A 13,303-nucleotide genomic window follows, 5' to 3' on the forward strand; every position below is an offset into this window, starting at 1 on the left:
TGGCTTTAAGTGATTATAAATAACCTCAGGCTCCGAAAGGTTGTTGATGGTCATAATTTACAATCTGCAGAAATTTTACATGATATGTATTCATCCTGCCCTAATTGCTATCGACTCAGTATCTCATACGTAGGTTTTTTTTTTTTTTTTGTTTACATTTGTGTTGATTATATACCATTTTGGACTTTCTTTGTGATTACGATTTAGAATGTTTGTTTAAAAGCCATTACGTAAATAGCAAATCATTCTACGATTAGTGGACAGAGTGGAGTGAATTTAACAATACCAAATTTGAAGTTGGAGGCTCTTTACATATTCAATACAAAAATATATGCTACCACACTTTTTTGCATCATACACCACCTCTTAGGGAGTTCGGTTTGGGTTACAGGGAAATATAAGAACATGCAGGACAATACAGACACTATGACATATCTCACAAGACAAATTGGGGAAAACCAAACCTAAAATAATAGAATTTGTAGATTTAGAGAAAGTTTTTGACAATGTTCATTGAGCTACCTTCTGAAACTCCGAAGGCAGTAAGGATAAAATACAGAGAACAAAAGGTTATAGACAACCTGTATGGGAACCAGACTGGAATTTAAAAGAGTCAAAGGACACAAAAGAGGTAATAATTGAGAAGAGAGTAACACATGATTGTTGTCTTCCCTCCACGTTATTCAATAAGTACACTGAATAAACAGTAAAGAACATCAAGGGGAAATTTGTAAAGAGAATTAAAGTTCAGAAAGAAAAAATGAAAACATTACGGTTTGCAGAAGACATTATAATTCTGCCAGCAGTTGGAAGATCGGTTGAACAGAACGGATAGTGTCTTGAAAAGTTATATGATGAGTAACAACAGAAGTAAAACAAAGGTAATGGATTGTAGTAAAATTAAGTCAGATGATGTTGAGGAATTACATTACGAAATGAGACACTAAAGATTGTACATGTATTCTGTCACTTGGGTGGCGAAGTAATGGGTGATGGCCAGATTAAAAAGAGGATGTAAAATACAGACAAGCAATAGTATGAAAAGCAGTCCTGTAAAACTGAGTATTTACCTGGAATGTAACCTCATAAAGAAGTGAAATCTGGACAATATACATTTCAGACAAGAAGAGAACAGAAGCTTTTGAAATTTGGAGCCACTGAAGAAAGCTGGAGATTAGATGTGTGGATCAGATAACTAATAAACAGCTACTGAATTGAATGGGGGAGAAAAGAAATTTATGGCACAACTTGACTAAAAGAAGGAATGATAGATAAGACCTTTCCTAAGGCATCAAGGAATTGTCAAGTTGATAATGGAAAGAGGTGTGGGATGTAAAAATTGTAGAGGGAGACCAAGATTGAGGACATTACACAGTTTCACGTGGATGCAGGTTACCATAGTTATGTAGAGAAGGAAGGAAATTAGGAAAGAAGATTGTAGTTTAACATCTCATTGACTGTGAGATCTTTAGAGGGGGAGCACAAGCTCAGATTATGAAAGTATGGGGAAGGAAATTGACTGCGCTCTTTTCACAGGAACCAACTGCATTTGCCTGGAGTGATTTAGGGAAATGATGGAAAACTTAAATCTGGATGGCCAGATGGGTATTTAAACCTTCATCCTCCCGAATGTGAGTCTAGAGTGCTAACCACTGTGCCACCTCACTTATGCAGAGATGAAGATGCTTACACAGGATATACTAATGTGGAAACCTTGCCTCAAACCAGTCTTTAGCCTGAGTACTATGACAAAAACAACAACAACATCAACACCTCTCATACTCATTTACTTATTTACACACACACACACACACACACACACACACACACACACACCCCTCATATTCTACCACGAAGGAGAACTTTCAAGGATCAGGAGTGAGTCAAATTATATATTAATTGACAGGATCAGCCACTGAAGGCTATTTCTATAAAGTATGCTAACAACCAATTATGATTTGTACTTACCAACTCACACTGCGAATTCCTTCAAGATGGGAATTATTTTACATACCAAATGTAAAATTCACAAAAGAAAACTATAAAATTATAAAACAGCATTGCTGGCCAGTACTTACCTTCAGGGGGGTGAAATTTTTAACACTGCTGATAGACACATATAATAATATAAAACACTAGGATATTGCTGCTTTCACAATGATAAGTTACTTCCTTGGAAAAGAGAGATGGATATGTTTAGGAAGGTCAAAAATAAAGGGCAGGTCACTCAGATTGCAGGATGAGAGGGTCTCATGTTTTGTGAGTATGATGATTGATGGGCTACAAAGATGAAGAGGGAGGTACCAGAGAGAGTAAGATGTCAAAGAAAGTAAATTAGTGAGAGGTAATGAGAACAGAGTGAGATGTAAAGATGGATTAGAGGATGCGGAATGAACAGCACAAATAAGAACTAGGAGGAAAAGGAGATGAAAAATAAAAATCCATTTCTCCTCCCGAAGTATGAAAGTACTGATCAGCAATTCTGCCTCATACTTTGAGAATTATTTCACATGATCTTTACAAAACTATCAGTAATTAAGGACAACACACAATCTTTAATATACACTGTAGCTAACACTTACACCTTGTAGGACACATCTGCTATCAGCGTACTAAATGGGATGAGAATGAGTCCAAGCCAAAAAACAGGTGAAGTACACATCATTCGATCCATTCCCAGCATAACAGCTCCAACAGGGATGACAGGCCAAAAATTACTGTGGAATGAATGACAATATTAGCACCTGTATATTCAGTATGATGCTGTAACTGCACAAAATGCAAACCTAAATATGGGGCGTTCAAAAAGTCTCTCCGCATTCCCATATAATTGTAAGCCACACGTGCCATATGCCGCAGTGAATATACCAAAATGAAACTCAGTGAAATACAAGTTATTAATTTATTGAATATTCATTTTTACTTACAAATTTTCATGTTAAATGTTGAAAGTGTCCCCCCTGTTGTTGAATACAGAATTCAATTCTGTCTAATCATGTTTCCAAACACAAGCTGTAACATTTCTTCTGTAACATAAGCAGTGAAAGTGGATATTGCAGTTTTCAATACATCGATGGATTTTGGAAGGTTTTTATAGACAGTTGCTTTCGCTGCACCCCAGAAGAAAAAGTCAGGTGGTGTTAGGTCAGGCGATCGTGGACGTCAAAGTCCCTGTGAAATTATGCAATCACCAAAAACATCAGCAAGCAGTGACATTGAAACATGAGCTGTATGCGCAGTTGCACCATCTTGTTGAAAATAACCGTTCAGTATTTCATTTAACACAAGTTCTCCTATGAATGGGTACAGAATATCACTGCAGTATTGTTGTACGTTTATTGTTTTGTTGAAAAATATGGGACCCACAATCCAACGTCTAGAAATTGCAATCCCAACTCCTATTTTCACAGAATGAAGTGGTTCCTCATGAATACACAATGAATTTGCAGTACACCACATACAAGAATTTTGCGAGTTCATGTACCCGGATAAATGAAACCACGCCTCATCAGTGAAAAATGTTTCATTAAGAATATCCCTTCCATTTTGTTGAACAAAATTTTTGAACCATTGACAATAATGCAGTCTCTTGCCATGATCAGTATTTTTCAGTTCTTGCACGACTGTCACTTTGTATGGGATAAGTTCTAATTTTTTCCTTACAGCTGTGTAGGCCATTACGACACTAACATCAATTTCCTGGGCAAGTTTTCTTACTGACTTGGTCAGACTCATGGACATTATATCAGAAATATCGAGTAGTTTATCCTCAGACAAAACGCTAGGATGACCGCTTCTCGGCGCATCTGTCACTGAACCCGTACTTCGAAATTTGTTAATCAAATCTCGCCCAGTATTGCAATGTGGAAGTGTTGTCTCTGGGAAAACTGAATTAAATGTTTGATGAACTGAAACTGTGTATTTACTGCCAGCTTTGAGCACTTGTTCAACTAAAGACATTTTTGAATGGTTAGCATTTTGACAGTGACAAAAACGAAACAAACGAACAAAGGAGCTAAACTTTAACGTTCACGTCAACACATAATGACACACACCAACGATACTACTGTCGCTGGCTGAGATAAACGAAACAGTGGAGTGTTGGGAGAGTCCACTTGAAGGGAAGTAAACCACGCAGGCGAACAATCCTATGGCATGTGCGGCTAACAACTGTACAGCACTGCGGAGAGACTTTTTGAAAATTCCGTATGTCCAATGAGAAGCTTTTCCACAAGTACAACCACATTAGATATGACAATGACTGGTTATTAATACAGGTACTGTGTCTGTTCTTTCAGACAACATGCACATCTTTAAGAACAGACACCATCGTGTTGATCCTCGATGAGAAACAGCTTGCTTAATGTCGATACAATAAAATTTGTGATGGACTGGGATTCGAACACACACACACACACACACACACACACACACACACACACACACACACACACACACACACACTCTTTATGAGAAACAGCTTAATGGCAGTAGATGAAAATTTGTGATGGACTGGGATTTGACCCCGGATTTCCCACTCCATGTGAGCGGTCACCTTATGCTCTTTGGCTGTCTGAGCAGTCTCCCATTCAACCCAAATCTCCATATGTCACACACTACTGAGAAGTGTCCCTTTTATTATTCCTCTCTGCTCGAAGCCCTATTGTATTCCCATTAGAGGTCACATCATTGTGCATCTGCACTGAAAGATCAATGTGCCATCAGGTACATGTGTTATATAGGTATGGTATCTGTTCTTTTGGACATGGGCAGGGGACACTACTCAGTAATGTGCGACATATGGCGATAAGGGTCGAACAGGAGATGTACTTAAATAGTTGAAGTGTTTAAAGTGACTGCTTGCATAAAATGGGAAATCTGCATTTGAATCCCCAAAGTTTCACCTATCACCAATGTGTTATTTCAATGCCCCAATGCAGCAAAATGTTGGAAATTCCTTTTGTCATTATCATTAATATATTGTTGCATATTTCTTGACAACTGATGAAATTGAAATTCTAAATAGAAATCTGCTACGTAAGTTGAGAAATGAGCATTTCTGTAAGTAACATGTCTTCCTGTAAATATTCCACAAATAACTCTAACCTTATAAGCTTCACACATTGAGGACTAATAATTGTGGAGAAACTGCTAGGTGATTGGGGAAAGAAGTGCTAACTATTTAATATACAACACGACAACTATACCTGGGACATTTTATTGCACAACACAGGATATGACCAAACAGGCACCAATTGAAAGGTCAACAGCATTCAGAATTAAGATTTTGTTAGCCACTCCATTCATTAGATATCGTACTTCTTTCCAAATGTTGGCTTATTGGATATGTGTTCTGTGGATGGAAATTCTCCCCTTAAAGCCTAGGTTACATGAATAAACTGAGATGTGAAGTTTATTTCTTGAAACCAGTGTTGCAAAACAGTTTTCATAAATGGCTTTCTATACAGTGGCATCAGTGAATACTTCAGTTTTGACATTTAGTGAGTACCAAAGCACTGTTTTTAACTCTGAAATGAAATTGCGGCAGTTACATTTGTAGTAAAGGAGTTCAGGCTTGTCTGACTGAAATACGTACAAAAGAAAAGGACAAAAATGCTTGAATTCCTGATGGGTTAAAGAGAAGATGTCATCTTGGGCACTCAATGACATAATTTTGGCCCACTACTCCAAAAGTTATTTTAATCATGTAAGAATGATATCTGAAACATTCATGGATCTCAACAGAGTTTAAGAGGCTACGAGGAAAGAATGTACACTAATGTATGAAATATCATCATCACAAATGAAACTGGAGAACATATAGCTATTTTTTGGTAAGTGGAGATTTTATATCCTCATCCCTGTAGTACCCATATCGTGTTCCATAACTGATAAATTTGTTCCAGGTGTTTGTGATGCCACCTTTCTGTGGTCGTTTCTTATCTCTGGCTTTCTGACATCAAGCTTTACGCTTCTATGTTCTAAATTTTCTATTTTCACAATTATCTTCACAGTATAATCTTTCAGCAGCTTTCACATCTATACAACAGCGGAAGGAGATGGAGAGAGATAGAGGGGGGTAGAGGGGGGAGGAGAGAGAGAGAACGAGAGAGAGAGAGAGAGAGAGAGAGAGAGATATATATCTGTGTTCAGTCCAGATGTTTGGATCATGGTCATATGATGTCTTCTTATTACTCTAATGTCACACATAATGAAACAGCTATGCAGCTTCTCTTCCTTTCTTTGTTTCAAGGGTTGATAATTACCTTACTGCAGGGATCACATAAATATACATGGCATGATTGGGACTGTTATGAGAGACGTTCATGTAAATCAAATTTTTCCAACATACTTTTTGTTAATATGTCTGTCTTTCCGGGTGCACTAAAAGGCCTTAATGGTTTGCTGTCTACTTCCACACAGCTAAATATTCCTTGTTCCACACAGCTAAATATTCCTTGGTAGCTGCTCCAGGTTACAATCTCAGTGAGGGACAAATCTAGGATTGTCCCATACAATTACTTCCATTATGCCTTTTATTAAAACTAGTGTACATGTAATTACTTCCATTATGCCTTTTATTAAAACTAGTGTATATATTCCACCAGATATACAAACCTGTACACAGCAACAAAGATAAACCACATGGCAATTGAGCCCCAGATTGCAAGATGAGTGAGCCACGTCCATGCATTTGTGACCAAGCCAGCCTTCAAACATACTGTCACTACGACATACTGAAACAAAGAACGTATTTTATATCAGGTGATGCCATAATAAAATACAAATATATCATGTAATAATTTCATCAGAAGCAGTCACATTACAAGTCAGTCTGATTTCCCCTTCTGGCACACCCATCTCAACATGCAAGCTGAGTGAACAACCCCTAACTCTCAAACTTCCAAAAGCCACTTAACTTTCCTCACTAAGCAGGAAACACAGTTCACAAGTCTATGAATAGTTTTCTCTACTTTTAAATGTATCAACTAATAGCACTTGAATTTCGTCTCCTGGAGACAAGTACTGGTCAGCTATTTAGCCTCTTTGTAATTTTACAGTTTTCTTGAGTAAATTATCTTTTTGATATTATACATTATTAATGTTCACTGAAGGTAAAATTAGCAAAACAAAATTAAGAGGAGGGTTCCTAATTTAAAAAAGGCTGAGTCAAATTGTTATATTAAGTAGTTTTACTCAGAACTGACTTGTAAACAAAATTCTTTGATTTTATTATGAAAATGATAGTAGCTACTCATCGTATAGCAGAGATGCTGAGTCGCAGATATGCACAACAAAAAGACTGCCAAACAAAGCTTTCAGCAAAACAGGTCTTCATTAAAACTAGAACCCCCACCCCCAAGCACGAAATGCAGCTCATACACACACACACACACACACACACACACACACACACACTCCTGGAAATGGAAAAAAGAACACATTGACACCGGTGTGTCAGACCCACCATACTTGCTCCGGACACTGCGAGAGGGCTGTACAAGCAATGATCACACGCACGGCACAGCGGACACACCAGGAACCGCGGTGTTGGCCGTCGAATGGCGCTAGCTGCGCAGCATTTGTGCACCACCGCCGTCAGTGTCAGCCAGTTTGCCGTGGCATACGGAGCTCCATCGCAGTCTTTAACACTGGTAGCATGCCGCGACAGCGTGGACGTGAACCGTATGTGCAGTTGACGGACTTTGAGCGAGGGCGTATAGTGGGCATGCGGGAGGCCGGGTGGACGTACCGCCGAATTGCTCAACACGTGGGGCGTGAGGTCTCCACAGTACATCGATGTTGTCGCCAGTGGTCGGCGGAAGGTGCACGTGCCCGTCGACCTGGGACCGGACCGCAGCGACGCACGGATGCACGCCAAGACCGTAGGATCCTACGCAGTGCCGTAGGGGACCGCACCGCCACTTCCCAGCAAATTAGGGACACTGTTGCTCCTGGGGTATCGGCGAGGACCATTCGCAACCGTCTCCATGAAGCTGGGCTACGGTCCCGCACACCGTTAGGCCGTCTTCTGCTCACGCCCCAACATCGTGCAGCCCGCCTCCAGTGGTGTCGCGACAGGCGTGAATGGAGGGACGAATGGAGACGTGTCGTCTTCAGCGATGAGAGTCGCTTCTGCCTTGGTGCCAATGATGGTCGTATGCGTGTTTGGCGCCGTGCAGGTGAGCGCCACAATCAGGACTGCATACGACCGAGGCACACAGGGCCAACACCCGGCATCATGGTGTGGGGAGCGATCTCCTACACTGGCCGTACACCACTGGTGATCGTCGAGGGGACACTGAATAGTGCACGGTACATCCAAACCGTCATCGAACCCATCGTTCTACCATTCCTAGACTGGCAAGGGAACTTGCTGTTCCAACAGGACAATGCACGTCCGCATGTATCCCATGCCACCCAACGTGCTCTAGAAGGTGTATGTCAACTACCCTGGCCAGCAAGATCTCCGGATCTGTCCCCCATTGAGCATGTTTGGGACTGGATGAAGCGTCGTCTCACGCGGTCTGCATGTCCAGCACGAACGCTGGTCCAACTGAGGCGCCAGGTGGAAATGGCATGGCAAGCCGTTCCACAGGACTACATCCAGCATCTCTACGATCGTCTCCATGGGAGAATAGCAGCCTGCATTGCTGCGAAAGGTGGATATACACTGTACTAGTGCCGACATTGTGCATGCTCTGTTGCCTGTGTCTATGTGCCTGTGGTTCTGTCAGTGTGATCATGTGATGTATCTGACCCCAGAAATGTGTCAATAAAGTTTCCCCTTCCTGGGACAATGAATTCACGGTGTTCTTATTTCAATTTCCAGGAGTGTATATATATATATATATATATATATATATATATATATATATATATATATATATATATACAAAGATGATGTGACTTACCAAATGAAAGTGCTGGCAGGTCGACAGACACACAAACAAACACAAACAAACATACACACAAAATTCAAGCTTTCGCAACAAACTGTTGCTTCATCAGGAAAGAGGGAAGGAGAGGGAAAGACGAAAGGATGTGGGTTTTAAGGGAGAGGGTAAGGAGTCATTCCAATCCCGGGAGCGCAGGTTTCACAGGATCCATTGCCGATTTGTCCCAAGGCTGGACAAGTGCTGCATTACAAATTCCCCTTTACCCTGAAGCTCCACCCTACAGGGTGAGAGGGGGGCAGGGAGAGGGGTGTCTAAGTGGTGATGCAATTAGATAACTAAAGACAAACACTGAGAGAGAAAAGTGTGATATGTCTGACTCAGTTCACATTTGTTCAGTTCTCTTTGTTCCTTCCACATGATTGGTAAGTGTGCAATAAACCAGTATACATTCTGCTTTTGTTTTTATGGTGTTCAGTGATCCTACAAGGGTTTTTTATTCTTGACTATATATAATCTGACAGCTTGTAACAGTCGATAACATTATGTATCTGGTCTTGGTTGCGTAAGTTTCTAGAAGCACTGCTACAACAAATAGAAGCATTTTTGACTCATTCTTAATATATATTCTTAAGCAAGGAACTCTCTGGGGTCAAATTAAAGGCATTCTTAGTCTTTAAAGAAATTTGATTTGGAGCCTATATTGCAAATGCACACTCATATGTAAAGGAGAGATTGCCATTCACCACAAATTACTGCTGCATATCTAAACTTTTGGATGAAAAGAGGTCTTGTTGCAGTCAGACACAGTGGTCAGTGTGTGTGTGTGTGTGTGTGTGTGTGTGTGTGTGTGTGTGTAATAGCAATCTGTCCTTTTCATATTGTTGTTATTACATTCTGGACTTCCCATAGTTTAAATACACATTTATACAACATAAAATATTCTAAGTACATGAAGAGTTAGAAGTAACAATTAAATGCAATATCATCAATTAATTTAATTTTCAAACACTGAAAGACAAGGTTTATTTGAAGATCAGATAGAAAACTATGTTCCTCAGTTTCCTACATTCATCCAAAAGCAACTTTTGAACAAATAAGTTTAACAGTTTTTATGATATTTAAAGGTTTATCATTTTTCTGAGTGAAACAGGAAATAAGGCTGAATGATTGCTATAAAGGTCATTAGAGAACCAGCACTGGTTTAAATTGGATTAGGATGAAGAATCAAATTATTCTAAATGACTTGGGGGCCAGACACACAATTGAACCCTGTTTCTCTTAAAGTCCAGTACCTTAACTACTCTAGCCTTTTACTTGACCCCATAACAGGAGCGTGTTTATACAACAGTATCAGTTAATGATACAAGCTTGAAACAAAAACCCTATACACAGTTCAGCTACCAAAATAACACCTAAGATGATGACAGAAATTCCATATTTTCTAGGTGAAATAAAATAATAGGCAAATTTAATAGTTAAAAAAGTGACACTGAACTTAATAATGAATACTTCTAATAACTAAAAAGAGATGAGGCATTTTGATGACATGCCTGGTGTTCTATCATTAAGTATGTACAACTTCAAGTAAGTGTGGCATGAAAAAGATAGAAATGTGCCACATCCTGCTGCTTCATGGTATAAAGCCATGCATCAGTTACTCTGTCGCGGCCAGCATGGCATTATACCTTGAAGCACCTGGATCTAGCTTGTTTCGATCTTTTTCGTGCTACGCTTACTCGAAGTTGTACATACATTATGAGAGAACTCCTGGCATGTCATTGTAATGCCACATCTTTCCTATGGCACGCTTTTATTTTTTTAAAAATTACTTATTAGAGGCATTCCTTCTTGTATGTTGACTTTGGGTTTTATCCAATCATATGAGCAGAATTTTATGAGAGTTGTTATTTTACAGCATACTGCATAATCCGTAAGTGACAGACTAGTGTAAGCATTGTATGATGTTAACTGCTACTGACTGGTTTTATGGTTATGTAATTTTTGTCATTGAGTCAACATGCTCTTTGGGTATGCCCTACTAAATTTGCTTTTTAATTTTTCTATTGTAAGCTTGTAACCTTGATATCTTTTCCTTTTAAGATCTGAGGATGGCAATGCATATTGCCGGAACTAGTAATCAATTTTGTTAACATAGCAGGCTTGGCAAATAAATTGGTTTCTAAAAGAAGACCAGCACCTCCTGTGCTGAATGATCATGACAGGTAACCATAAAAATGTTAATTACTTAATTTATTAGACACACAAACATCAATACTTAAAATTATCAGTAAATCTACGAAAATTGACAGGGCAACAAGAAAGTAGTTGTTCTACTATAAACTACAACTATAAATTAAACAAATAAATTAGTTTTTTTTCCATACCGTATACACAATATTTCCTAGAAGCAGATAACCACCTTCTCGTCCATTGGCCCATATAACATCTTTCTGCAGAGCAAATAATGGTAGCCAGTACAGCAGTACTGAGTGTACGAGAGCATTGAGGATCCATACCCAGAAAACTCTAACATTGAACAGATCAGCATTTTGAGATGGTTTGTACAGAGCAGGATACTTCAGCATTGTCTCAGCAGAACAGACTTTGTCAAACAGACCCAGTGCAAGTGGTGGAGCTGCTGTGAACAACTAATTCAATGTTTATACTTCAGAAGTTATTTTAATAGTTAACAATGGCACAATAACAATAATAAGAATATGAAATACTTTTTTAAATAAAGTACAAGGAAAAATCATAATTATAGGGAATGGAAAAATTTCATTTACAGCATAATAACAATTTGGAAACGACACATTGTCGCTCACCATATAGAATAGGCTTAAATCCAATGCTTCCTTTATACGGTGAGCAGCAATTTATCCTTTCCATATTGTCATTATTCCATCCTTAATTCATTTAAAGCATCCTGTTATATGTGTGACTTGTCTCATGGTACACAATTTTCAAGTGTTCTGATTTGTTATACAGGAGATGCATTGTGGTGTTACACGCTCAAGTGACTGGTGATATGAAAGTTGTATTCCACAATTGCATAGAATTAAGTAAGAGCGGACGATGAGGTTTAAAAAAAGAAATCTTTATTAAATTAGTGAGTGCCAAAATCTGAATATTAATTTTGTGTGTGTTTCAAGAGTTACTGAGAGAAGATGATAAAATAATTTCCCATGAATACAAGTATTTTTTCTCCATTTTGTTAGTTGATACTTAACAGCACCAATAAGTTACAGACTACTGTCAAGATAGTAATTTATTTTCAAACCATGTTTTATAAAAACTGCCTTCAAGTGCAGGAACACCCTTGCAAGGTGAAGTTGACAATAAAAAGTCCCCAGAGTGTGGAAACTTAACATCACAGAGTGGTTCTTCCAGAACTTGCTACAAATATACAGTTAGGTTGGTCACAAAAAGTAGTGCCACTTTGGTCAGTCAACCATTTTCTCAGGGATCCAAGAAGAAAAGTCACATTTCCTTCACAACTAGTCTCTAAGAAACAACATGCATTTCTGTGGTCAGTTCGCATTTCTGTGGTTAGTATTGTCAGCTACTGGACTACATGGACTTGTAGTTAAGGTGCCATGTCTGCAGAAGTTTTTCTAAAGTGTTGAAGCTGGCGGAGTTGAAGGGTGGCTACCAGTTTTCAATGAGCAATCATTTTATTCATTTTACTGCTCACTAGTCACAAAAAACTTATTTAGCTAAAATAACGATGCTAGGTCAAAACAGTGATTGAGTTACAATGGCATGGAAGGTCTGGAAGTTTTCTTCGTATACCATTGCGTCAATGACTCCAACAAAACGAGTATGTCGACTTCCTCACAAAGGGTCCAATACCCAATGGTGGACAATTGCTTATCCACCACATCAGTGCATTTGACCTCATCTCTAACGGTAAAGTGAAGGCTTATAACATACGGAAAGGACAATGGGAAGAAACATAATGGCAAATAATGGCAAGGAGGCCACCAGTACAATTTCCCGCTGGCATTATTACTGTCCTCAAATCACAAAATGCATTTTATATAATTATCATGGACTTTATAAGAAATTTTGACCTGTAAATGTAACTGAGTTTGTGTTCCCAAGGTGAGATTTTATATGATACCATGGACTTCATATCAGGCGATAGTGCTGCATCTATGTACTGCTTAATCTTTTCCTTATCGAAGCACCTAACAACAATAAGATAATGTCATGTTATGCCAAAAACTTCCAAGTGAACTTCACAATCCATGGGCAGATGGGCCAGCTTGCTGCCTGCATAATACAGAAAAGTGCTGGTCTGCCATAGTGAAAGCTTCCACTCTAGCACAATAGCCAGTGAAGTTATCAAACTCTGGGCTCTGGCTCTTGCTGCTTGAGGTCCATATAAGATGGCACCTTTT

At 39.0% G+C, this 13,303-nt stretch overlaps 1 protein-coding gene across 5 annotated transcripts in view; it reads right to left on the reverse strand.

The window, feature by feature from the left end:
* LOC126252907 (probable phospholipid-transporting ATPase IA) overlaps positions 1 to 13,303 on the reverse strand; it is a 631,593-nt gene that overhangs the window by 71,317 nt on the left and 546,973 nt on the right. For all 5 annotated transcript variants that reach the window (XR_007545867.1, XM_049953883.1, XM_049953884.1 and 2 more), the window contains exons 18-20: positions 11,285 to 11,548; positions 6,619 to 6,737; positions 2,583 to 2,717 (exon numbers count right to left, since the gene is read on the reverse strand). Coding sequence is in view for 4 of the 5 variants with exons in the window: in XM_049953883.1 (XP_049809840.1) it covers positions 2,583 to 2,717; positions 6,619 to 6,737; positions 11,285 to 11,548 (518 nt within the window). In the remaining variant the exon portion in view is untranslated. The remainder of the gene's footprint in view (positions 1 to 2,582; positions 2,718 to 6,618; positions 6,738 to 11,284; positions 11,549 to 13,303) is intronic.

This window comes from Schistocerca nitens, chromosome 4 (genome assembly GCF_023898315.1).
Source record: "Schistocerca nitens isolate TAMUIC-IGC-003100 chromosome 4, iqSchNite1.1, whole genome shotgun sequence".
Taxonomy (NCBI): Eukaryota; Metazoa; Arthropoda; class Insecta; order Orthoptera; family Acrididae; genus Schistocerca; species Schistocerca nitens.